The following is a 26,345-nucleotide window of genomic DNA, read 5'->3' as shown; positions in this document are numbered from 1 at the left end:
TTACTTTTCTGCTATCTTTCAGTTTTTTGGAGTTGCTTCTATAGTGAGTATTAAAAGATATTTGAAATTTTTACTGAATGGCTGAAACAGGTAAATCCTGGTGTTTACACACATTTAACGCTTGTCAAAAACCATTTATGGAACATAACTGAGTATTGTGAAAAGTAACTGAGACTCTTGGCTCTAGGAGCATTTTGGAATATAGCTTGTTAGCATACTAAATGATTTTATATGTAATGAAACATCTGTGAAACAGTTATCCGTCTTTTAAAAAGACTATGGCCTTTGTATGTAAGCAGAAGCTAATCAACATAACTAAGTTTAATTGCCCCATATTGTAATTGAGCTGATAACATGAGATAGTGAGAAATATTTTCTGTTAGCACGCAGGCTGAGTTTTGGTAATTTGGGATTTTTTGTCATCAATCTTCCAAACTTCTTTTTCTGCTGATCAAAATTGATTCAGGAAACATCCTTCAAATAAGCACCATATGAAGAAAGTGGTTGACATGAGCAAAAATGCTGAGCACTAGCAGGGCCTCAGTGATTCACAACTTTGACTTTCAGGTAATCAAATAGTTCTGGTTTTCATATATAGATTCCATGACAGTCTGTCCTTCTCCAAGATTTTCACCCTCCGGAATATATCAACATTTAAGGTAGTTTTCCACTCAATTCTTCACTTATAAATATCGCTTTTAATTGAAAAAAAAAAAAACTTTATAAAATAGGATGAATAGTGAAAGATGTTAATGCACATTTTCCATAGCATTTGAAAAATTCAAAAAAATTTTTGAATACAGAATTAAAGGTGCAATTTGTCATGTTATGCCATGTTAGAAGTTTGTAGTTTTAAAGAATGCTTACTAGTATTCGTTCTAAGTAGTTTATTCTTTGTGTTTAAGTAGAATGCAGTGGTAACAAGTTTTAAGAAAATTAAGAATTTTTAATAGCTTATTTGAATTGATGGAAGTGAATTTTACAAGAAGTTATGTACCAGCTTACTGTAAATTTGGGTGATGGTGTAGAACTCACAGTGCAATAGCAGATTAAAAGTTGGGCCACTTAAGATGATACTTACCTCTAAAAGGAAGGTTTCAGGGCCTGTAGTAGTCATGGGGAGGAAGACCAAATGGCTGATGAAGAAAGTTACAAACACCTATTGCTCTCAGCATTAGATAAAATTAGCAAACCTTGAATTCAGTTTATTGAAATTAGACTACGCTGTGGCCAGTCGTGTTTCAGGGGCTGCTTAGTGAACCATTCAGTTATCCCTAGCACATACCCTAGCAAGAATTTCAAGGTGTGAGGAGGAAGTCAGATTCTCTTCAACTGGTCTGACTTTCCTCTTCCACAGCAGGTAAGCTGAAGTCTCTGAAGAGATTTGGCTTGAAACTTGTTACTTAAGAGCTGATAGCATCTTTTCTTTCAAATATCTAGCTGTGTATGTGAAGGAGGGAAATGTTTCCTTATCTCAGCTGATACTTCAGAGTATCAGAATATTATTCTTACTATTTTGTGCTTCTTGAAGTGCTCATTTGGGGCTCAGAAAGTGTCTCAAAATTGAAAGCTATTCAGCCTCTATTTCAGTAGTAGTCAGTTTGAAGATCAACATGCACATCTGCCATAGCATCATGGCCACTGTAGGTTCACCATTACAAAAGTGTTTGGAGACCCTTGGCAATTAAAGGAAAATTCCATTAGTAGGCCACTACTCCTCTTAACAGATGCAGAGTGGAAAATGTTTTCTGCTTTCCCTCTACATTAAATTACTACTTTGTTCATCTAATATTTATTAGCAGTGATAGTCATGACCTGAAATTCATTATAGTTTTTTGGTATTGTGTTCAGGTTATATAAAAGTAGTATTTTTTCTTTTTTAGTTGAACTATTTCTGCAAAGATTTTGAAACCTTTTCTGAAGACTGGCCTAGCAGAAAACCTTTTGGCCTTTTACCCACACTGGAAGTGAAATATAGTATGACAACTTTATTTCAGCAGTTACTTTGGTGTTTGAAATAAACTTATTTTAATGCTTCCACAATATTTACTAGAGTGCTACAATATATTTATGAGCGCAATTATGACAAATTTCTCACTGTTACAGAAGTCTTGTCAGCATTGTTTAGTGGGCTTTGAACTTCTTGACCAGAAGCAGTTCCTAAATTCAAATAGATATAGAAGCATATTTCTAGTATTTGGGTGTAATGAAGACTCTTCTCATCCACTCACCATCCAAGAAATGTTTAAATATGAGACTAGGACCTCAATATGCTTATATACAAGTATAATACAAGGATGTTTAAAATAGTAACTCAGCTATTTTGTCAGATCTATTGTTTTTCACCAGATAAAGATTTTCCAGACTGCACTGTATATATGCCATATTAAAGACAAACAACTTTAAGATCAGAAGTGATTTTTCATACTAACAAAGTATAAATAAGATAACACAATAATGTTTAAAGTCAAACAAGCTTTAATCATTCTTAAATAAACTACCTCTCACCTTCCCTTGTACCATTTAATAAAATAAAACTTAAAACTGATAATTAAATGGAGAACAATTGAACTTTGAAGGGATTACATATTTGATATTACAGTGGAAACCTAGTAAATGACACTTCCCCTAACCCCAGGGAGAGTCTTTTCCACTCCTTAGGCAGAATGTTGTTTGCTGTTTGCATGTTTTTATTTTTCATTTAATGGTACCTTAACCATTAAAACAGCCTGTGTGGAAGTTCTGCCAAATTTAACTGTAGTGTCATGGATACGTCTGTACCTCTCAATCGTGATACAAAACCGAGAATATGTGTAGGTATATACTAACACCTCTGAGTGAGTAGCTGTGACAAAGCTAATACTCTTTAGCAGCAAGTCTCACTTCACTGTGGTATGCCTCCTTCTCAAAGATATAGGAAGTTCTTAAATGTAAGCAGAAAAAGCGAGTCTGAAACCTTAGGATTCTCTCCGTTCACAGCAATGAGTGAGCCTGAAACTTCAGGTCACTTCATTCAGAGCAGTGGCTCCTCTTTATCAAGTGGACAGTGAGGTGGATTGAGGACTGGCTGAAAAGCAGAGCTCAGAGGGTCATCATCAGTGGCGTGGAGTCCAGTTGGAGGCCTGTGGCTAGTGGCGTCCCCCAGGGCTCAGTGCTGGGTCCCGTCCTGTTCAACTTTTTCATCAGTGACCTGAATGAGGGGATGGAGTGTCTCCTCAGCAAGTTTGCTGAAGATACCAAGCTGGGAGGAGTGGCTGACACACCAGAGGGCTGTGCTGCCCTTCAGAGAGACCTGGACAGGCTGGAGAGTTGGGCGGAGAGGAACCTCATGAGGTTCAACAAGGGCAGGTGCAGAGTCCTGCACCTAGGGAGAAATAACCCTAGGCACCAGTACAGGCTGCGGGCTGACCTGCTGGAGAGCAGTTCTGCAGAGAAGGAGCAGCGCTCTGGGAGCGCTGGTGGATGACAAGTTGACCATGAGCCAGCAATGTGCCCTTGTGGCCAAGAAGCCCAATGGTATCCTGGGGTGCATTAGGAAGAGTGTTGCCAGCAGGTTAAGGGAGGTGATTCTGCCCCTCTGCTCAGCCCTGGGGAAGCCTCATCTCAAGTACCGTGTCCAGTTGTGGGCTCCCCAGTCCAAGAGAGACATGGAGCTACTGGAGAGAGTCCAGCATAGGGCTACAAATATGATCCGAGGGCTGGAGCACCTGCCCTGTGAGGAAAGGCTGCGAGAGCTGGGCCTCTTCAGCCTGCGGAAGAGAAGACTGAGAGGGAATCTTATCAATGTGTACAAGTACCTGAAGGGAGGGTGTCAAGGGGACGGGGCCAAACAGTTTTCAGTTGTCCTGTGTGACAGGAAAAGAGGCAATGGGCAGAAATTGAAGCACAGGAAGTTCTGCCTGAAGGTGAGGGGGAATTTCTTTGCTGTGAGGGTGATGGAGCCCTGGAACAGGTTGCCCGGAGAGGTTGTGGCGTCTCCTTCTCTGGAGATCTTCGAGGCCCACCTGGACGCAACCCTGTCTACCATGCTCTAGGTGACCCTGCTTGAGCAGGGAGATTGGACAGGATGATCTCCAGAAGTCCCTTCCAACCTTACAGATTCTATGATTTCCTGGATGATGGAGAACTATTAGTTGTATCTCATAGATCTCTAGTGCACTATATAAATGAGACTTTTATTTTTATGAACACTTAACTATATAAATGAGGCTTTTATTTTTACGAACTCTCTAGGTTTTGTGTGGAGTTTGATTTTTGTATGTTCTGTGATTGCCTTTTAAAAGTGTAAGATTTAATTCATGGAGCAGAACATACTGAATGCTGAATCTAGATAAGTGCTGTTGCCCTTTTGATATTTCTCTATTTCTCTGTATTGTTGAGACTGTGATATAGTATATGCTTAACCCTATCTGAAAATACTGGTTCTGAGATTTTTTTGGGGGGGGGGGGGGCGGCAATATTTTCAGTCTGAAGGTATTTCCTCCAACAGCTTGAATGATAGCAGAACTAACGTGTATTACAGCTTCTTGACCCCCCAAGGTGTCAGCTGACTTGTGAAAAGTCAGTACAATTTGTCTAAGAGGTTATCAGATTCAGATTCTTTTATAGATTGATCTAAAGTACATGTTCATTAAACCCTAACTTGATCTACAGTATTACAGGAGAATGTTCTCCTTTCTTCAAAACTATCTTTGAAGATCCAGAGCATTTATCATAGCAAGTACGTAGTAACTGACAAGACTTTAAATGGCTGCATATGTTTTTACAGAATTAATAAGGCCTGATCTTGAGGTGCATGTAGAAGATGACATATAGTTACTAAGCATTCTATAGCTAATTTTCAAATTTTTTTTGTTCCAAAAATATGCATTTGATCACGTGCTGTGTACTAAGCTGGGTAGTTTGAATCCTGGACGGGAGATTTCCCATATCTGGAAAAATAAGGTGGCTTTATTCAGATATCTGTTTGAACGAGGCAGATATTCCACAGTCCTTGTCATCATGTGACTGGTTCTCTTGCGTTCATGAAGTAATCTCTTGGGTGTAAAGTTATTTCGTGCTTCTTTTCCTGCTCCCTTTTTCAGGAAGGGAGAAGGAGATCCCAGAAAACGGGTTCTGACTAAAGAAGATAAAGTCTGCCTCTAAAAATTCTAGGTTATTTTATATTTGCTGAAAATCTAAATGTATAGAATTGTTTTTGGGATTTTGGTGATTACTGATGTTTCCATAATATTAGAAAGATAGTATACTGTATTTTTCTGCTTATTTAGTAGCCGTTTGATTACAGGAAGCTTAGTCGCGTGAAGCTGTGTAATTGCTATAAAATGAGTATCTTTAATGTCCTCTGAGGGGACAGCACGTGCATATATCTTTGGTTTTATTGGTTTCTCTTGGTAGTACATAATTATTGAAAAGGAGGTTAATTGTCTTGTAATAAATGGCTGAAACTCTTGGGAATAAAACAATTTTGCTCTATAATGATAACTGAAAGGCCAAATGAAGCCTTGTTTTTTTAAAACAGTGATTCTCTTCAAAGAACTTAAGAGGGCAGACCTATCATTTAAGATTATTAGACCTGCCTTATGTTCTAGGTTTTAAATCAATTTTCTAAAGACTAAGCTTTTCTGAAGGCCAGAACAACAAAGATAATTCTACATTGGCTCAATTTTAATGCATTTCTAATTATAGCTTTGTTCACAGTGCATGTCTACACTCAAAATTATTAGCTTAAATTCTAGTGATGCTTGGAAGAAGTATTTCCTGTACTTGTAGACTGTGCTTTGAAGTCATGGCCATCCAGGAGTCCTAGCAAATTTTTCTCGCCTCTGAAGTGGTAATTCTAGGAGGAGGACCTTTTCCAGACTTAAGGCCAGCATAGGAGGTTTGCTAGTCTCCTTCTCTTATCCACTCAATCATCACCTGACCTCAGGGACCTTAGGGCAAAGAGCAGGGTAGACTCAAGAGCTGACCTCAGATGCAACAGTATCCTGTACTGGGCTAATGCAAAGGAGTGGTATGGCAAGCAGAATAAGAGTTACGTGGAGTGTTGTGCTATGAATAAGGGTTGACAGATGTGGCTTGTAAGCAGCAAATGGGGTTGAAAATTTTAGAATATGGTTATGTTTTTATTGCAGGGATTTTATTATTTTTAGTGATTAAAATACTGTTTTTCTTATTCCTTAAAAGTTAATTTGGCTTTATGCTTAAGTAGCTTCAAAGTCATGTTCTTACCATCAGGACATGTTGCCACAGTGAAATCAATATGCTTGAAGTGAATGATAATAGTTATTTAATGTTATTGTTTAGATAAGTATCTCTGAAATGAACACTGAATCTTGGTCCACTTTTGGATAAGCATTAGCTGAACAGTCTTTTTCTATGTAAAGTCAGAAAATTCTTAATTGTATATAACCGTGCTTCCAGTATGCACTGCTTTGAGGTTCTAAGTGACTAAGATGAAAAAATTCAAATTCAACATTTGCTAATAAATTGCTTTGCTCCCTTAAAGGTATAAGTTAAAATAAGATTTTTCCTTGAAGTTTGTATTTTTCCTTATGGAGCAATGCAGCATGCAATGTGTGCTTATGGTAAAATTAGCACATAACTTTGTTTTTTAATTTAAAATGACCTTGTTAAGATGCTATTGTGTTGTTATTGCATAGAGTCATACTGTTTTGAGTAAGACTCCACGTTATCGCTGAGTGATAATTTTTAAACTTAGTTTTGCTAAGCTTCTCTAGACTTGCAGTTCAGCTCATGTAGATAACCACTAGCCCTCTGTTCTATGATTACAGTAAAGAGCCTGTGTATCAGGCCATATAATCACCTCAGTACCAATATTGTGCTTTCTGTTCATCCAAACAGATAATAAGTTTCTACTGTTTCAGCATTCCGATAGCAAGCAGTAGAACACTTCCTTTGGAGGGGAAATACAGTGCTTATAATAAATGTATAGTGAAGACTGTATGTCTTGGCTTGTGTTATGGTTCCTTTACCACAAAGGGTAATTTCTGCATATGGTCTGCTGAATGAGGTTCTAGTTCTGATTAAACTTGACCTACCTGAATTAAGATAATTATTTTGTCTGTGTTTTGTAAGCTAAATAGTGGGTAGCCAATCAGTGTCTGTAGTGTGTAGCTGGCCTCAAGTGACTGTCCTTGAGACAGAGGATTTTGTATTCCCTCAAACCTTATTTTCTATTTGCCATCTTATGATCGTATTATCTTTTAGGCAGCAGATCCTCTCAGTCTCATTAAACTGTGATGCACTAGGATCAGTGTATGTCAGCAGCTCTTCCTCCAACTGATGCTTGAAATCCTTTTGTCTACCAGTTAGTTCACTCCACCCCCTTTTTTTTATGAGTTGTCATTGAGACCCTTAACAGTAATAAACTTTGGGTTTCCTGTTTCTCGGGTTTACTGTGGGATGTTTCATCCTATAGGAGGGATACTTGATTGTTGTTTATCACTGAAGTGATCAGTGAAGGACTCTTAAGTGTATTCTGAATAATCCACACAAAATGGGAATATTAAGAAAAAAAATGATTTCTTATAGCAGAATCTTGAGAAAGCATTGTGAATGGCATATCCTAGAGACGGTTTGACTACAGAAGTGTCTCAAACTATCATGCAAAAACCCCTCTTAATTGGAAATCATTTCAGGATAATGATTAAAAGTTTCTCCTTGATGAGGAAGCTCTTGATGAAGGAGCAGTGGCTCAAAAATAACAAGCTTTTAAAAGGAAAACAGGTTAACTTTTTCATCAGCATGACCTGTAGAAATTAATGCAGAGGAGAGGAATTATTTTCCCTTAGCAAAGACCAAATAGAGCTTTCTGGTTTCTTTTTGTGGGCTATACTTTAATACTGTTCACAGACCTTTGACTGCGCTTTTCACACATTATACTTTGCTACCATCTCCTTGCAGCCAGTGAACTGTCTTACGTAAAGCATGTTCATGTTGGATTGTGTAAAATTTATGAGCAGTGCTCTTTAAGTGGTCAATGTCTCCATATCCACCTCATCTCATGAAGAGCACAGGGTTCCATGAAGCAACTGGAGTTAACACTTCCATCACATACTGAAATCCATCAGACATGGAAATCTAATATTAAATTCCTGCTCTCTCCTCATGGATGCATTAGCATGACACTTATGCAGTATGAAGCAGCAAATGGGATGTTGCATGGTTAGCAGAGAAATTCAGAGAAGACCGGGTTGTCTGGTGGGTGCTCGATTTGAGACAGGACAGCATCAGTGAGTGTTGGCAAGGGAACTGAAAACATGGTGAAGAATAAAGGACAACTGAGTGCAGAAGAAGCATGTCATGTGACTGGCAGATGTGTGATGAAGTGAGGGGTTTCTAGTCCATGCTCTGAATTATTGTACATTTTACTGTTATTTCCTTAATCATTTGTTAGTATGTGTTTACCTAGTGTTCGAGTGTGACCAAGATAGGGCTAGAAAACAGGAAGAAGTAAAACTGCTGTTAATATTGAGTTAAGAATTGTTGTTCGGGTGCAGTGTATTTACTGTAACATTTTGAGTTGATTGGATCAAGACTAGATTGGCTTTGTTGAACTTCGTGTTTCAAAATGTAACAAATGGTTTTTCATCTGCTTTTCTACTCTTTCTCTCCCTGTCAAGGTGTAGTCATTTTATTTTTGTGAAAATGCTGAATAGAGGAATGTTAATATTTGGGTTTTATATCTTCTGTTAGGGAAGGTGTTAGAGGGAAGTAATGCCCCTTAGTACCAAAGGTAACATACTAATTCCTCTTTCTACAGCAGTACACAATGAAGTAGGTTGATAATGTAAAATGTTTGTTACTAGTTCTTTAAAGACCTTGACTATTGTGTCTATTTCATTGAGAATTCCTAAGTATATTAGATTTTATTTAGAATTAATATGAATACACTTTGAATACATTGCATTGTTACTTTACTGTTTCATAAAGCTTCTCTAAGTTTTTTTTTTTCAAGGATTTCAACCAAAATCTGAATTCTGGTTGAATGACTACCCCTCAGGACTGCAGACAAATTAATTTTGTGCCAAAGTTTCTTACATAACTTAGCTTTAAGTCAGCTATATCTGAGAACAGGCTGTATGTACGTGCCTGATGGATGCTGCTTTTTGATCAAATAATAAGTGGTCTTGGTCATCTTCAGACGACCTTCAGCTTGCTTAGAAAGCCCATAAAGGGGTGCAGAGAAATGTACGTCTTTTCTGTGATTTTTATAGAGGAAAAGTGTATTCAGTTAAAGTGGATTTGGAACAATTTAAGAAAAGAACTAACATGAAAATTGATAATGTAATGCGGTTGGGTATGTAAAAAGTCAGAGCATAGTGTAAAATCAGAGCAATGTTTTACACCATGATTTATTTAAAGTACTGTTAATGAATATACCAGCAGTTTGCATCTGCATTTTCTGTTTTAGCTCTGTTCTTGATGGCTCATCAAAAAGCAAACAAATAAACAAAAACAAAAAATCCCTAACAAATGCTCAGTTTAATTTCAAGTACTTTATATCTTCAAATTGCTTTTATGTGATTTGAAAGGTAATCTTGTTAATGTAAAATTCTGCAGATTTATTGTCCTAATAATATTTGGATTTTGTTTCAGAGCAAAGTAGAAGAGATGATTTGGAAGCTTTAGGTCATATGTTTATGTATTTTCTCAGAGGAAGCCTTCCATGGCAAGGTTTAAAGGTAGTGTTTTTTTTTTGATATCTTTCCTGATTTCAGATCATCAGCTTTTTTTGGCATGATCTTTTTCTTTGGGAAAGTTTGTCTGCAAATTGTATGAATTCAGAAAATGTTTTTTGTTCTTATATCCTAGGCTGATACATTAAAAGAACGTTATCAGAAAATTGGAGACACAAAACGAGCAACACCTATAGAAGTATTGTGTGAAAACTTCCCAGGTAGTGTCTGGTGTTAATAAAAATATGTACTGATCTGAGAAACAAAACTGGCATATATGATTTTTATAAATTTTGCTATTGTAAGTAAAATAACAATCCTTCCAAAAAGTATTTTATATATTTTAGTAGTAGTTAAAAGAATTGTCCTTTGAAACAGCAGTAAAGTAATGCTGGCATTTTTTTATAGATAATTTCTTCTAAAGGGAACACTAAAAAAATACATATTCTTACAGTGGCCAACTAGTTTATATCTGTATTCAGATATAAAATTTTGCAAGCCTTCTCAACTCCAAAACTAACATTTATTTCAAATCTCTTTTTTAAAAATGACCAGCTTTGCAGCTATTACATGATCATTAGCAACAGCTTGAAATATTGAAAACAATGAGTTGCAAGTAGTTTCAGGTGACATGTGCTTATGGTTATCCTTGAAACTTGTATTGGAAGACTTGAGAAAGGCAAGCATGGCAATTATCTCTTAAAAGTTGGACTAGCTGAAGATTGGCAGTTCTGGATGGAACTAAAACATCCTTTTAAAAATAAATCTAATTGGACTATATATGGTGCAATTTCTGCAAATGACTGTGCATAAGACTACCTCTATATATCTAGTAGACTACTTGCACCAAAGTTAATCAAGTACATGGTTATTTGCAGAGCTGGGCCCAAAAATTAAACAGGAAAATCTATTTGATCCTGGAAAGCACACAGATAAACTTCTTAGGGTTCACATCATAATAGCGATATTCTTGCATGTGGAAGTCTTTGTGTTTCAGATGTCCATAGATGATGTACCTTTGCCCTGTCATACTTCCCTCTTACGGCCTGGAATATAAAGAGAAGTGCATCTGCTACCTCTTAAGTTTCTTTCAGTCAGCTAAATCAAGTTCCAGAAGGCAAGAGAATTCAGTACTTCCAGTGGAAGATGTTTTGTTTTTTGTTGCATGTGAAATGCATCTTTTCATCCCATGTTGTGTGGGATTGTACTGTCTTTGAGAACTGCCAACGTGACTGCTTTTTCAAGCTGTAAATGAAGTGTGAGCAAGGCCTTAAACTCTGTATATCTACTTCAAATGTGCAATGAGGGTCTTCTCCAATTTTGGAGTCAGCACTTGTTTTATAGCAGGTTCATTTGCATTAAATGTCTCAGCTGTAGCCTCCATATCTCTGAAGACGTGCACCTTACATCCTTTGAGTCCTGATTTACCTCAGAAAAGATTGGTTAGAGAGGTCCCTGGTGATGTATCAGCACTTCACTTCAAACACTGACCTCTTTGGGCAGTATGGTTGTTGAAGAGTCTTGCTTGCCTGCTGGTTTCGACCTTTGTTGCCAAGGAAATCTTCCAAGTCACTGCTTCATGTGCTCCTGCCCAAACCATAGTGCTTAATGCTGTGCTTTTGTCAGAACTGACTTTATTATTCAGCAGTTCTGGATGACTTGGCACCATCTTCCTGTGCAGTGTGGACAACACTGACACTAAACTGCGTCCTAGCTTTTTGTTCTGAGGCTGGTCTGCAACCTATTCCTCTGTTTCTACCCCTCTGTCCCTGAAAGGGCGTAACTTGGCGCAAGTCAACCTTAGCACTGCCTCTGTAGTTCTCAGTCATCCTCTGTTAGAGGATATGATCTTTTCAACACCTTGTCTGCATTGCAAAATGTCAGCTTCTCTGGACTTAATGAAGTGTGTGTGCAGCTTAGGGTGAGAATGCAGTGATACTGTTGTGCTCCTCCTGGCATGCCTGGCTCTTCATGGGATCGTTAGATGTCATGGCATCTTTTCTGAATGTTATTTTTCCTTTGATTCTATGGTTCTGTAGTTAGAGATACCTTCTCTTATGCCTTGGGGGCATTCTGAACAGCCTTTTAGGTTTTACTGTGAGGAGTTAATGCTTTTCTTTGGTTTGAGTGGGGATGTGATTCCCTGTTTTTCTATGAATTACAAAGGATTCTATGCAAGTTACTTTGAGTTCTGCTTGTCAAACTTCTGTCCCAGAACTGAAGTCAAATGCTTCAGCTTGATCTGAGAGTGTGAGAGCTCTTACAGTGCTCTATTCCAAACTACCACAGTGTGATTTCTTGTCTGTACCAGGAGATGGATGGTTCATCTGAATGAACCAGAATTTCAGCATTGTTAGCCTGTTGCTCTCTCTGCACCTCTAGTACTTTAGTTTTCTTTCTTGTAAGACCTGTTGGAGTGTAAAGATCTATAGGACTTTTGTGAAAGTTTGGTAATGTATCTCTCCTCACAATATACTGCTTTCTCACACTGCTGTATTTCCGCACCCTACTCAGTTCATTGATTCTTGAATGCCAATTGGAAACGTTATCACCTGTCTGAACAGTTTCTCAATGGAAGTTGAAGCCTGTGCTTTAGTTGCTCATTGGCTATCCTTTTCAGCTCTTGAGTCTTCCATCCATAAGGGTGGCTGTTCTTTATAGCTGTTTTCTCAGAAGGGTGTTGGAGATTTAGCCCCTCATGGTATATATAGTTCCTAAAAAAAAAATAGGACTTCCATGATGACTTACTCTATGATCCTGCCAATAGCGGGTGCTGGAGTTTCATCTTAATTAGGAGGCTGTCTGCTAGTGCTCAGTCTGTACTTCATACTCCTGATGACTAGGACAGATCTTTCCTTTTATGTTTGCAGGTCCGGGCCCTTTCAGAAATCTCCCTGGTTATCTCTGCTACCAGGAGATCTGAGAGTTCTACAATTCCCTTGTAATGCCCACCTAAATGAATCTCCATTTGTATGTTGACCTGCTATTTAAACAGTGATAGTAAATTTCTGACACTGGTCAGAAATCATTCTACAAGAGCTCAGGTAATGTTAGTCCTTCCTTGTGGTGTTTCTGTTCTAGGTATCTGCAGCTTCCGTCCAACACCTTCATTGAATATGATGTTTTGAAGCACCCAATGGGGCTTCATATTACATATTACAGTGATTACTCAACAGGGGAGATCATATCAAGCGTTTTGTCAGGAGAGTTAGAATTACCCGCTTCAGAATGTACATATGGATCCTTTCTCAAAAAAAAAAGGGAGGTTACTTGCCAGGGACAGGTGCTCTTTGATACATATTCCACCCACTAATTTATATATGCCCCCATCCTCCTTAGCCTTTTCTAAGGCTTGTTTTTTTACAGTTTCTTGGGGTGGGGGTGGAAGAAAAGAGGCACTTCTCTCTGCACCTTTCTGTCACACAGGCCATGAGGTTTGGAAGGTTGGAGAGGAGATGGATTATCTCTGCAGGTAACACAAAGGTGAAAATAAGGGGGCTCTCACGTGAGTGTGTTTTCCTAGAATATATTTAGAATGCGGCATTGCTTCTGGAATACTATTACTGTTAGTAGTAGTAACTAACTATTACTGTTCTGATAACTCACAGAATCATGGCAAACAACTATTCAGCTCTTACAATGAGAGGTAGAAGAAAGGGTAATTTTAAAATGTCATAATATTTTTGAAGAGCTATTGAAACACACATGACAATTATGCGTGTTTCTTATTTATATAGAGGAAATGGCTACATATCTACGTTATGTGAGAAGGCTAGATTTTTTTGAAAAACCGGACTACGACTACTTACGAAAGCTCTTTACAGACTTATTTGACCGGAAGGGCTATATGTTTGATTATGAGTATGACTGGATTGGCAAACAGTTGGTGAGTACAATTAAGCTGTTCAGATGCTGGGTTTTCTCATAAGTTCTGAGATGTTATTAGTCTTGAATTAAAAGATAGATGTTCCTGTGCCAGCTACAAGAGTTATAAACACTTTCTATTACAAATCTATTTTCAGATGCATTTTCAAATGCTACCTTTTGGCTTGGGTTTTTCATACTGAGTCTCTACTCTTTTAGATATCAAGCAGAATCAGGTTTTTATCTTAATAAAGAAAAAAATTAATTTAATGAAATACAGTGTAGGAATTCAGTTTTCACTCCAGTGCATCTAAAGTTGCAGCAAATACTGCATTTTTTCAAAGAAATAGTAAAATACAATTTTTTTCAGAACTAGAAGTTGTCTTTTTTTAATGTGTAGAAGAGGGGTTATGTATGCATAAATTCAGCAATTCCAGATTATACATTCTCCCCTGAAGTTCCTTGTGCCATTATCTGGAAGAATTGCAATGTTTTATTGCTAGTATGTTTTTTCAGTGTTTAGCACTAAAATTTGTTTTAAACTTTTTTCTTTAGACTTTTACCAGAGTGTCCCATAAATGGATGTTAATTGCAGAGATCTCAGAAAGTGGACATATAATATTCATAACTGATACTTTATGCAATTGTGTAGTTGTTGTTCTAAGTCCAGTCTTCTGAATAAAGCACAGAGCATTTTGAAAATTACAGGGTTAGCAGATAAACTTTAAAAATGTTATACAATTTCTATATTTTTACTAGCTTAGAATAACTTAAATTTTTTAAGTAAATAACTTTGTGATTAAACAAAATTGCTATAATTATGTTATATTTTAAAGAATACAGAAAATAAGGTTTACTTTATTTTTGGTATTACTGAATATCTATTGGAATTTTACTTTAACTTGATAATTTGAGATTATAACTATATAACAATTGATGACAGATATAGACTTTATTTTGGATTACAATGCAGTAATTTTTGGTAAGACTTAGAAAATTTATTTTTTTTACCAGTTGCTACATAATGTTTATATTTGTAGCCTACTCCAGTGGGTTCAATTCATTCAGACCCTGCGCTATTGTCAAACAGAGAAGCACATCAGCACAGAGATAAGGTGCAGCAATCCAAAAATCAGGTAAACTGCTCATGTGAAATTAGCAGCGTTTCTTTGTCTTCTCTCTAATGATTTGCCATGTATGTGTGTTTTTCTTACTTTTTTAAAACTAGGATTTTTAACAGTGGTAGTAAAAATATGAATTTAGATCTTTGTCCATTTACCTAAGCTTAGTTACAGGGTTAAGGTGGTGGCGGGCTTTTTCTTATGAGGCATTTAGTTTTAGCTGAATTGCAGCTCTTCTATCAAAATATACTTGTAAATATATGTATACAGGTAGCATGGATGTAAGGCCTACATAGGAATTGAATATGTAGAGATTCTTTGATTTTTAGAAAATAACTTATGAATGAAAGGTTTAATATTTTGGATTTTTTTTCGTTTTGCGTATATGCCTAACACGTCCAAACAATGGTAGTCAACAGATCATAGGGCAGCTTGGGACTCCCAGCAAGCCAATCCACATCACTTGAGAGCTCACTTAGCAGCTGACAGACATGGTGGCTCGGTACAGGTATTTTCTGCTTCTTTGCATGACTGATTACTTTTGTGTTATGTAATGTTAGTCTGCTGTAGTACCTGACATGATTCCTGTTTTCAGCTTAAATTTGCTTTCCAGTTGTGTTCAGAATGTGCCTGCTCTTTCCTGCTTTACAGTTACCAAACAATAAAAACAGATGCAGAAAGCTATGGAACTTTTTTGTTGAATTTCTGCTTGTGTTTTTTTCGTGAAAACTGAAAACCTTGGAATTATCCATTCTTCTGAGGGAATATATGCTTACATCAGTGAAATTAGTTGAAGTTTAGACAGCCAATATGATATTAATTGTATTAGCAACTAGAATACTATCTGTTTAATTCAGTATTTATTAAAGTCATACTGCTTACACAGACTTCAGGCAAAAGTATTAACTCGCATTTTTGCTTAAACTTTGCTCTTGAATGTTTCCTAGGGTTGTACTTCCTACTTATCAGCGGAATATGAGTAGAATTTTTCCTTTATTATTGATTTTTCATCTCTAAAGAGCTTTTCCTTTTTCTGTTTTGTTTTGGTTTTTTTTGGTATCTTGTTCTTTGAATATATTTCATCGGAGTGGGATCTTTGAAATAATATGCAGGGAAATCTAAATTTAATATAGAAAGATTAAAAAGTTCGGCTGCCTGATCTATATAACTTGACATTTCAAGTCCTAAATTAAAATAGAGATTTGTTACATGGCAGAAATTTTTTTCCTTTGCTTGCATTTTTGATTCTGGAAATATAAACTATGTATGATTCTTTTATAGCTGATTGTGGTTTTTTGGGAGTTTTTTTTTTTGTGTGTGAGGGGGTGTTTTAAAAGTTTGTGTCTATTCTTGAAGATAAGGAGTGAAAATTCTAGGGTGAAGGAAATGGAGCTACAGTCATATCACTGATAATTCAGTAGAATAAACTAGTATCTTCTTAGAGTGCTTACATCCACTAAGTTTTGCTGCCTTAGAAACTGCTGTTGTGTCATATCAGAAAAGTTAATAAATAATCAGTGTTTACCAAGAAGAGTTTAATTTTTCTAAGATATTTCCTGAAAAGCTTCATTTTTAAAGCTATGTTAATAGTTTCCCGTAGACAAATATTTTGAAAACTATACCAATATTTCTGACTTGAATATAATTATTCTCTCAATTTCATCTATTTTATAGTCAGTTTATCCTTTGAGAACAGTATAATGGTGTCTAATAATGATAATCTAAATTGGATTTGAGATTATATCTTCCAAAATTACTACATTTCTTCCATATTTGTTATCATTCAGGTTAGAAATTAATATTTAACTTGTTAAATTCCAGTTGATAGACCTCTCAAATTTGAACGTTCAACTTAATGCAATGTCAGTATTTTAGCAATCCCAGCACAGTGATGCAAAATTGCAGCCATTTGTTCTGTTTCTTTAAAACTCAAATGTTATGCAGAAGGGTATTTCCAAGCCAGCTGGATTGAGCTGCTTTTTTAATGTGGAGATGGTCACTCCTCCTTATTAAAAGCAGATATAAAATGACAAAAGTATTTTCTTTTGTTCTGAAGTTTGATTCCTCTGCATACTGTTAAATACCTCTTTGTTGTAGCAGACACCAGCTAATTCATGCTTGGAAGATTATCTAGCTAGTTTAGCCAGATTTCTGATCATTTCTAAGAGGATAAGTTTTGAAAGAACAGATAATTGTTCAAAGGAAAGTTGAGTCTAAGGAATGGACTTAGTGTGTTTATATTTTCTATGACGTTAGTGAGTCTTTTCTCATCTCTGAGATCACCTGTTTGCTGAATTATCATATTTTCTATAATCTATGAAAATCTTATGGCAGAAAACTTTCTTTTAAAGCAACAGCAGAATGTTAGGTCACTACCGTAACAGATTTTTAATTAATTGCCATCTGTGAGGTCCTTCTGTAGCAGATTTGTTTATTAAAATGTTAATGGTTCTTCATTTTTATATGTATACATACATATATATATATATACACACACACACACACACACATATACATACATATATTAAAATAGTGGATTGTGTGCTGGTGTGTGTGTGTGTGTATATATATAGTTGGTGTGTATGCTTTTGTTCTTTGTAATAGTGTTCAAGTAGGAAACATTCAAGTTCTAAATTGAACTATTAATTATTGATTTTTGTATAAACTTAAGCTAACCTAAACTCTCTAGACTGTCACATAGTGATGATATGCTTAACATGTCTAATCCTGTGTTGTAGCATCAACTTATGTTAAAAATACAAATGCTGTTAGCAAACTGAATTCTGAAGGGAAAACTATTCCTTGAAAAATGTCACATTCATTCTTTCACACCTCTATTTGCAATAAGCTAAAAATGCTGTTGTACAAGATTTTCTAGTTTTTATAGCTTTATTAATGAAAGCAACTTGCTGGGTGTCACAGCAATTCACTAGACAACCTCTTATGTCTTTATCTTTTAAATTTATCTCAATTCCCCAAAACATCAGCTGCTGAGAAACTGTTGTCCTTCTGTGCTTGAATTGCGAACTGTTTATGCACTCAAAGACTGTACTAATCCATTATATCTTTTCATCATTTGAGAGATGCTGGAATGTTGTCTTCCTCCTCTTCTTTCTCTTTTCCCATTTGGAAACTCACTAAAATAGGTTACAAGATCAGCTTTAAGAATTCCCAGTGAAATTCTGTGGAGTTCGAAGGTGCTTAGAAAGTAGGAACTGCTTGAAAGTTCAGATATTTCATGTAATTTCTTTTGAGTTGCAAGAAGCCTCTTTCAGGAAGTTAAGATATTAATGTTAGCTGAAACAAGTCAGTATCCCTAAGTTTATTTTTTTAATGTTAAAAAGGTAGTATGAATCTCAATTCTTTTATCTTCTTTGGAGACTTGTTGGAAGTAAAATACAGAATTCTAGATGTCAATAGTGACATCTTACTTTGCTTAGTTATATAGACTGGCTTTATTTTTGAAGAGTGAGGAATTTGATTATTGAAAATTGTAATTGGGCAAGTAATCTTTTAAGTCTTTTTCAACTTTTTGTAATTCTTACTGTGGAGGTAAGCAAGTCAATTGTCAGATAAATTTTCTGAAAACGCTTGTACCTTATTTTCAAACATGATAAATAAGACTAGTTTGCTTGTACTCAGATCTAAAACAAAGCATGGTGATTGCCTAAACATTTATTATTATCATTTGAGAAATTGATATTCAGGCTTAACTTCAGTCTTATTATTGGCTCTTAACAGGCTTTGAAGGGAATAAGGATCTAAGCTAATTTGTTTCACAATTAATATGCCTGGATATTAGGCAGTAGGTGTAGTATTGTAAATTACTGTTAGCTTTATGGCATACAGGATGATAAGCACTGTCCAAAGTGTGTATATATGCTCTTCAAATTAAACTGCTGAAGAACTCATGTTCTAAATTTATACCAAGATGTGATCTGTTAGCAAGATGCTTGAAATTGTTTTAAATCTCTAGTCTCCAGATGACCTTTGTTCTTATTTTTGTCTGATTCCCGTTCTTTTCCTGTAACAGATGTTGTGATGATTTCTGGGACCATTAGCATCTTTTCTGAGAGCCAGGAAAGTAATGGCTGGTCTGATTTAAGCTCACGTGCTCTGGGATCGGGAGAGTACACATGTTTGTTTTATCCTGCTTTACAAGTCTTTTGCTGAGTCCATGTTTCGCTCAGATTCTGAGACACTTTACTGATGTCACAGGAAACTAATTTTAGTATTCTAAGTTATTTTAGCAAGGTATAGAATTTAGGATTGTAAGCTGTCTTCAGCAGTAGTGGATTGGAATGAAACTTAAGACATTTGTGCTGAGGAGCAGAACTGATGCTGTTTTGCAGACTGTCAGTACTCTTTGGTGCAGTTCTACTTTCAGAGACCTTGTGATCCCTTTTCAGAGAGAAGTTTTTGTTTTTCTTCCAGCTAAATTAAATAAGTCTTGAAGACTTATTATAACTTCAGGAATTTACAAATGCAAAGTCTGACATTAGCCTGATTTCACTTATTTCTGGTGATTACAGGTAGTAAGCTCAACCAATGGAGAATTGAACACAGATGACCCAACTGCAGGCCGTTCAAATGCACCCATCACAGCTCCTGCAGAAGTAGAAGTCATGGATGAAACAAAGTGCGTACTTCATTTTGTATACTCTTGATTTTGTGCTTACCTACTTGTCTAGTTATTTGAAAAATCTTGACTGAACTCAGTAACCACTAGTGAGAGGCAAAATAATAGAGTACTATACTTAATTTTGGCTTAAGTATTTAAACAGTGTACTTTCTGTGCTGTTTTGGGCTACAGCTCTCAATAACACATCTCTACTAAAGAAGTGCTTGCATGTTTGATTTTTTAAACTTATTTTGAAAAAGCTATTTTAAGTGTTCTGATTACCAAAATTTATGTATAAAAGATGTAGAATTCTTCCTCTATAATGTATTCTGATTCTCTTTTCTCCCTTATTTTCTTTGTGTATAGCTGCCAGAAAGTTTTGAACATGTGGTGAGTTCTAAAGCAGAGGCAGGCAGAAATAGCCTCACAGGCTTTATTCTTATTGCTCTAAAACTTATTTCAGAGAACTTTTAGTATGACAATTCAGATTGGACATTACAAAAGTATTTAATATCATTAAACAGTTAATTTTTACAAACAGTCATGTTGAGGAGCTATTTTGCCTGCTGCGAATTTTTCTTGCTTTTAAGTTGTGTGTAGTCTGTGGTGTACTCTTTCTAATCCTTTTTAGTAAGTAGAACAATATTTTTATTTCCTATGCTGTTTTAGAGGGGAAAATATTTTTCAGGTGTTATAGCATTTAGCTAGTGTTTAACATACAGAAAAGTACTCACATATATGAACAAACAATAAATGCTAACTGATGTTTTAACTTTGCTCATTAGCTCTTTATATGTTGTACTTATGAAAATATCAGTCTTTGACAACCTGTTAACTTCTTATTTAAAACCGCTTTGGGGGTGCCTAAAACTACACTGGTAGGTAGTGTATATACATACACTGTATGTATATACACACACACATATATATATATATATATATTCAAGTAATAGTCAAGGGTACAAAGAAGTACAGAATCTTGAAAAGTACAAAAAGTAAAACAGTTACAGATCTTGTTAAAAATTATTCTGTCTTTAACTATCATCTCAATTTTTCTGGGAGTAGAATTTTGAAAGGGCATGAATTGTAGCTGATCATAAAATAGAGGCACTTAAGTATGAAAGCATACATTAGTAGCAGAAAAAAAAGGTAAGCATTTCGTTATAGCCATGAATTTTGTAGGACCACACTTTCCTAACTTTAAACAATGGAGAATTTCTTGATGGTTCCTGAAGTGATTGTCCTGTAGACTCTGGTTTTGATGTAGGTGGTCTTCATGCATATGTAGTTAATTGTGAATGGCAGTGTCTGTTGTATTGCATCTGCGCCTTATTTTTCTATATTAGATGATGTGTGGGAAGGCCTGGGGTTCTTTATCTGCTGTGTTTAAAAAGTACTCTATTATTTTCATTAATTCTTCTGGCAAGAAGAAACCAGTTTGTTTAAAACAAATGAAAAAAAAACAGCAACATCCACCAGTATCACCAAAAAAGGGGGAGGAAAAAAAAAAAAAAAAAAACCAAACCCTACCTTTAAGAACTAGGATATTGGTAGGTTCCACGTGGCAGAGAAGTTACCCATCCTCTCCTTTTCGTAAGTGCAGTGATCACTTTTCCTGAAGCCTGCAGGACCCAGTTTATCTACATACAGGAAAAAGTTCAAAATTTAAAAAACTTGGGGTGGTACTGAAATGTTTAAATCTATATTTAGATTTCTATTGAAAGCAACGGATTTTTGAGAAACTGAGATACTATTGGCTGCTTTGAAAGTAGAGAGGTTACTAGTTTTGTTCATTTCCTCTAATTTGAATAACGGTAGACAAATACACAATCCTTTACTTTTTTGGCCTAGTCTTACTACTTTTGTTGTATGCAAAAAATTTAATCTTGAAATCCTACTTTTTTTTTCAGTATGAAATGCATATTTTCAGTGGTGTCTATTTAAACTACACTTTCTTCATTCACCAGTTTTTGGATTCTTTTTTTGTATTTTGCCAGTAATTAAGGCAGCCCCTCCCCCACACCTATCCCAAACCTTGCTGTCAAACATCAATATATAGGTATGCATACTTTTCTCAGTAACAATATTTGAGAAGACTTAAGTAATTTTATGTTTTGACATGATAGTTGTAAGGTTAATATTGCAAGGTGTTGAGATGTTTAATAGTTGCTGAACAGTGTAAGGAAATGCAAGTATCTGTATATATGTCTATAGCCCAGACATTTTGTTTTTAGGGGCCTTATTGTTTTGTCAATAAGTTAGTCTTTTTTTTTTTTTTTTTTTTTTTTTTTTTTTTTTTTACCTTTTTCATAATCTGTTCTCCATCTGAAAATATAAAGGAAGTTAACCTCTCTTGCTGATATCTTCTTTTTGTAATCTTTCCTCATATTCTGCAGGCACAAACTTGAATGCTTTTTCTGAAACACTTTGTTCAGAATTTCTTATTCTAGTTTGAGAAACTTAAGATGACTGTATCCTGGTTTAAAAGACTGAAGAAAGTGCTCTTTGTCACCTGTGGTTTAATTATGAACATAACTATTGTTTGACTGAATATTAGATATACCATTATTGTATCAATGTGCCCTTATAAATCAGGCTAAGCTTCTCAGCAAGCATTTTATTGTTTGGGACAATCTAGCTAGCACATTTCTATTGTTTGATATGTGTGTTACATACTTATTCATGTAGAATTCTAGTCTATGGCTTATCATAATACTCCTCAGCTGTTGCTGGACCACAAGAGTGACTTTAGCAGTGAGTCTATCTTAAATTAAGACTTTTTTCTTGTAGAAAAGTAGCTTTTAGCGATTTCTCAAGTATTACAACAGAGGTAGTGGGGGAGGAAAAATAACTTGATTGCTGTTCTGCCTGGGCACTTGCAGAGCTTAGCTTTTCTTTTATGATGTAAAGAACTATTTTTTACATTTACTTCTATCTGACTGTTGATCCAGACCTCTAGAGATGGGTTTCCAGTTATCAATTAGTCTTTCTTTCCTTAATTTGTTGCTAGCCATCTTCATCAGAACAGTTTGCTCAGAAATGCAAAGTTTGGGTAACCAAAAGGTTCTGCCATAGGCAGACAAGAAGGACAAATAGGAAAAGAGAATGAAATGGTCTTCTATCCTTTCTGCAGCGCACATTCTTGAAGCACATGCATTAGCATATAATAATCCTACAGTAAACTATTACACATACCCAGTTGCTTTGTTATGCCAGGGGACTGCTCACGTGATAGAGTGAAAGGATTTAACAGAAAAAAAAAAGGTAGGATAGAGATTTTGAAGTAGGACAAGAACTGTTATTAACCAATACTGAGATTGCTAGCCTGGGCCATATCTCAAAGGTCACTTAGCTTCCCCAGAAAGTGAAAACATTCTAGCAGACAGTGTAATTCCTATTGCTGAAACCGGGTGAAACATGCAAAGAGGTTAGGGGCTGGTTTTGTACATTCTTAGTGGATATTGAATATTGTGATAAACTTGTATCATTCTCGTAACAGTTCTCCTATCCTCCAACTTTAGCTTGTCTTCAAGCACTGTGTGCATAAGTGATAATGAGGCCCTCTAGTGACAGTATTCTTAAAAACATGCCGTTATTTGTTACAAATGGTTATAATTCTTCAAGTGGTTATACTATGGGTCTCTAGCTTAAGGGTTACATTTTTTCATAAAATTTCTTACCAGGCAACTTAATCTGTCATCCTCATCCCATCTAAATGTGCTTATATTTATTTGGCTTTGGAAGGTTTGCCAGGTCTAGCATTTCTCGGATGTTAAATGTGCGTTTCAGGAATGGCTTCCAAGCCAGGCCCCTGGTTTACAGTACTATATGGAATTTATATTCCTTTAATGCAGAGTTCTATCAACATTCTAAATACATTGACAAAGAATTTATTTTCCCACACCAAAGAACTCTTGAGCATTGTATAGTGAAATTTTCTGAATTAGAATACAGTAGAATAATTTATCAGATAAAATCAATACCTGTTATCAGAATACTCTTAGCAATATTATGCGAAATCCAGAGGACAAGGAGATTGGAAAAGGCAGTGCTTAGTACTTACTGGCTAAGGGTAGTATTGAGTTTTCTGTAGTAATGCCATGCTTCTCTGGCTGACAGTAGGAGCAAAGTAGAAGGAATAAAGGACAGCACAGGAATTGCAGCAAAGGATGGGTTGAAATTTGCAGGGAAGGAAAGCAAACAAACCCAAAGCATTCTTAAATTACACAGAGGGTCAAAGTAGTACTAAAGCTTGGAGATGTGGACTAATGTTCTTTGTACACATTCCATTTAAGCAAAATACACTACAACAGGAAAGGCTTGAAGAATTCTAGATAGCCTTTTCTACAGTCTAAGTAACTGTAGGAAAAGTGTTTTACCATTAGAATCCAGAGTAGAATTTCGATGTTAACAAAATATTTTAGGTTGGAAAGGGACAATTGTGAAATATTTTGCATTGATGTGATGTATATCATATCTACATAAATTAAATACTCGGAAAAAGGTTGAGGTGAATGAAGGATTAAGCTAGATTGGACCCCATACATCTGCTTCTAAACTCAAAGCTTAAGTAATAGTGTGTGTTAGTGATTGTAGACAGATGGGAGGGGGGAAAAAAGGAGCTTGTAGTTCCGGGGGAGTTTGATTGCAGTTCATGGCTACGAGCATTACAAAGCAGTTAACACTTTTAAAAAGTCTTTTAAGGTAATTAGTATTATTTCTGGTAGCTATAAAAGAACCTATCCTCATAGCTTCCCCTATTGAATTTTAGTTTTAGGCTTCCTCTCTGTCAGTAACCAATGTGCTTTATTTATTTGTTTTTTTTTTACTGAAAGTTACATAACTCTCAGAGCAGCTCTGGTCTGCCTCTGCCCACTACTACTTTTTCAGTGACTGAGCAACAGGGTGCCCTTGGATATTTTGAGAAGGTAACTTCTGTCTCCCCTTGCTTTGGATGTTGTTCTCACCCCATTTAGAACCTTATTTTTTAGATCCTTATTCTCCCTGGTTTTCACATTCTTTCCCCTTTTCCCATATTCCAAACAAACTCAGCAGGATTCCTTTTGAAGTTTAACTACAGATAATGCTTAATGAGCTTGAGGACTTGCTGATGGCATATTGATGCAGTGAATTTCTAGTTTGTCATTTCTGTTGTGCTCCATAGCTTGAGGCAAAACTCTCAAGTATCAGTCTTCATAGTGTATGTAGTACTGCAATAAGCAGTTCATTAAGCAAGCTACAGAACTCTATGGGGCAAGCTGTCCTGAGACAGGAAGCTTGTGTGTTCATTTTTGATTGCAATTAAAGTGCTGAGAATGTTTTCCAGAATGGGAGCTATAATTTTATAGGTGATGGTCAGGAGCTGGAAATTGCTTAAAATAATACCAGGCTAACTTCGCATGGAAATGAAAGTTTTCTTTATTTGTTGCTTCCTTCTCTTTAATTTGCTTTCAAAAATACTCCCTGGGCTTCTGTAGTCCTTCTCTGTATTCTCTCTTACTCCTCCTGTGTCACCTCCCTGCTGCTTCCCTCCTTTCTTTTTTTTGCTTTTGATGTTTTATTACTATCTGGTTTTCTCCATTATTAAGTGAAATTGACGATATTTGTCAATTTCAGTTTTCATATATACAATAAAACAGAAGAATGTTGGTATACTTTACTATGCACGTAAAGCTGTGATTCTCACTTTACTAATATCACAGCACTGAATTAGAATGTTAATTTTTATTGTTGATGGACATAGTTTTCTAAAATCCTTTTTGGAGAAAAAGGGCTTCTCAAAGCTCTAAATGCCAAAAGGAAGTTCAAATTGTTCCACTGTGTTAGCAACAGTAAAGACTTAAGTATGCAGTTCAGGTAATGCAAGCTTAAGATATGCTCAAGCTTGTATTTGGCATATTAACAATTATATGAAAGAGTAAATAGGGATTAAAATTTGCCTTATTTTTACTGATGTGTTTTTAAGTCAGCCTGTAATACCCATGCTTTCTATACCATCACATAATACTCTTTAATTTTTTTCCGTTGATAAAACTTGTTCACTAAAAAAGGGTGAAATGTGCCAACTTTACTTCAGTTTTAGTTTCACTAAAAAGCCTATCACCTGTAATAGAGCTTAATAGATTCCTGTAGTGGTGGCTATAACTTAAATACATGCTTCAAGTGAAACACACAGTTTTCACAGTTTTTTTTGTGGCTTCTCTTTTTATATCATATGTAATCCATGTCACACCTGCAGGTGCTGCTGTTTTTTCAAGCGAAGGAAAAGGAAAACCATTCAGCGCAACAAATGACTTTAGAAGCAAGCAGAACATGGGAAATTGCTTACTTGTTCAACTGCTGTCTCGTGATCTAAAGAAAAAAAATCTCTGTAGTGACCACACATGTTTTTCAAGGACTCCCTCAGACACAAAATGTTATGCTTCTGTTTTGATTTGGTTCTCCTTCTTTCATATTTTTCAGTTCATCTATTCTGGAAGCTTTAAAGTTTTGTCAAATGAGTGCTGCTTTGACCATCAATAAATGGACCAACAAAATGGACGCTATCTTCACTAAAGCTAAACATCAGAAGCATTTCTTCTCTACAAAGTATTAGCAGTGTCTTAGATGGAGAAAAATGTCATAAATTTGGTATTTGAGTTCTGTAACAGCATATCAAAAGCAGTCTTTTTAAAAGAAGGTGGAAAAAATAGATGCACAAGCATTTAGAAAAAATAAGTCGTACCTTAAGATTTTTCTTTTGCATCGACTTTCTTTTTCCAGTATTACTGATGGTACTGCAGTTAAACTGTACTAGCATCGTCTTCTCTGGGATATCTGGGTACAGTCACTGTCCAGAAATATCAAGTAGGAAGCTGCGGTGCAGCTGATGACAGTTGTCTAAATGCTGGTAATACTGATGAGCAAAAAGCATTTCTGGTAGTCTAAGTTTGAAAATCTACTTTTGTCATGCCTGTAATGGAGTTGCAGTATAGTAGAAATGATGAGTTTGTACAACAAAAGTTTGTATAATGTAAGTTGTTCTTCCAGTAATGTTAG

General features: G+C 35.8%; 1 protein-coding gene across 9 annotated transcripts in view; it reads left to right on the top strand.

Annotated features, from left to right (window-relative positions):
• CSNK1G3 (casein kinase 1 gamma 3) overlaps nt 1-25,697 on the top strand; it is a 70,566-nt gene extending 44,869 nt beyond the window's left edge. For 2 of the 9 annotated variants that reach the window (XM_062599207.1, XM_062599206.1), the window contains exons 7-14: nt 9,622-9,707; nt 9,838-9,922; nt 13,439-13,587; nt 14,606-14,701; nt 15,099-15,194; nt 19,219-19,325; nt 19,674-19,697; nt 25,546-25,697. In XM_062599207.1, coding sequence (XP_062455191.1) covers nt 9,622-9,707; nt 9,838-9,922; nt 13,439-13,587; nt 14,606-14,701; nt 15,099-15,194; nt 19,219-19,325; nt 19,674-19,697; nt 25,546-25,600 — 698 coding nt within the window. In that variant the 3' untranslated portion in view covers nt 25,601-25,697. Of the gene's footprint in view, nt 1-9,621; nt 9,708-9,837; nt 9,923-13,438; nt 13,588-14,579; nt 14,702-15,098; nt 15,195-19,218; nt 19,326-19,673; nt 19,698-25,545 lie in introns of those variants that run through there. The other 7 variants (XM_062599208.1, XM_062599210.1, XM_062599209.1 and 4 more) reach the window with 7 other exon arrangements.
• Nucleotides 25,698-26,345: the final 648 nt, after the last annotated feature.

The sequence above is a fragment of the Rhea pennata genome, chromosome Z (assembly GCF_028389875.1).
Source record: "Rhea pennata isolate bPtePen1 chromosome Z, bPtePen1.pri, whole genome shotgun sequence".
Classification (NCBI taxonomy): Eukaryota; Metazoa; Chordata; class Aves; order Rheiformes; family Rheidae; genus Rhea; species Rhea pennata.
This window is presented reverse-complemented; position numbering and strand designations above follow the sequence as displayed.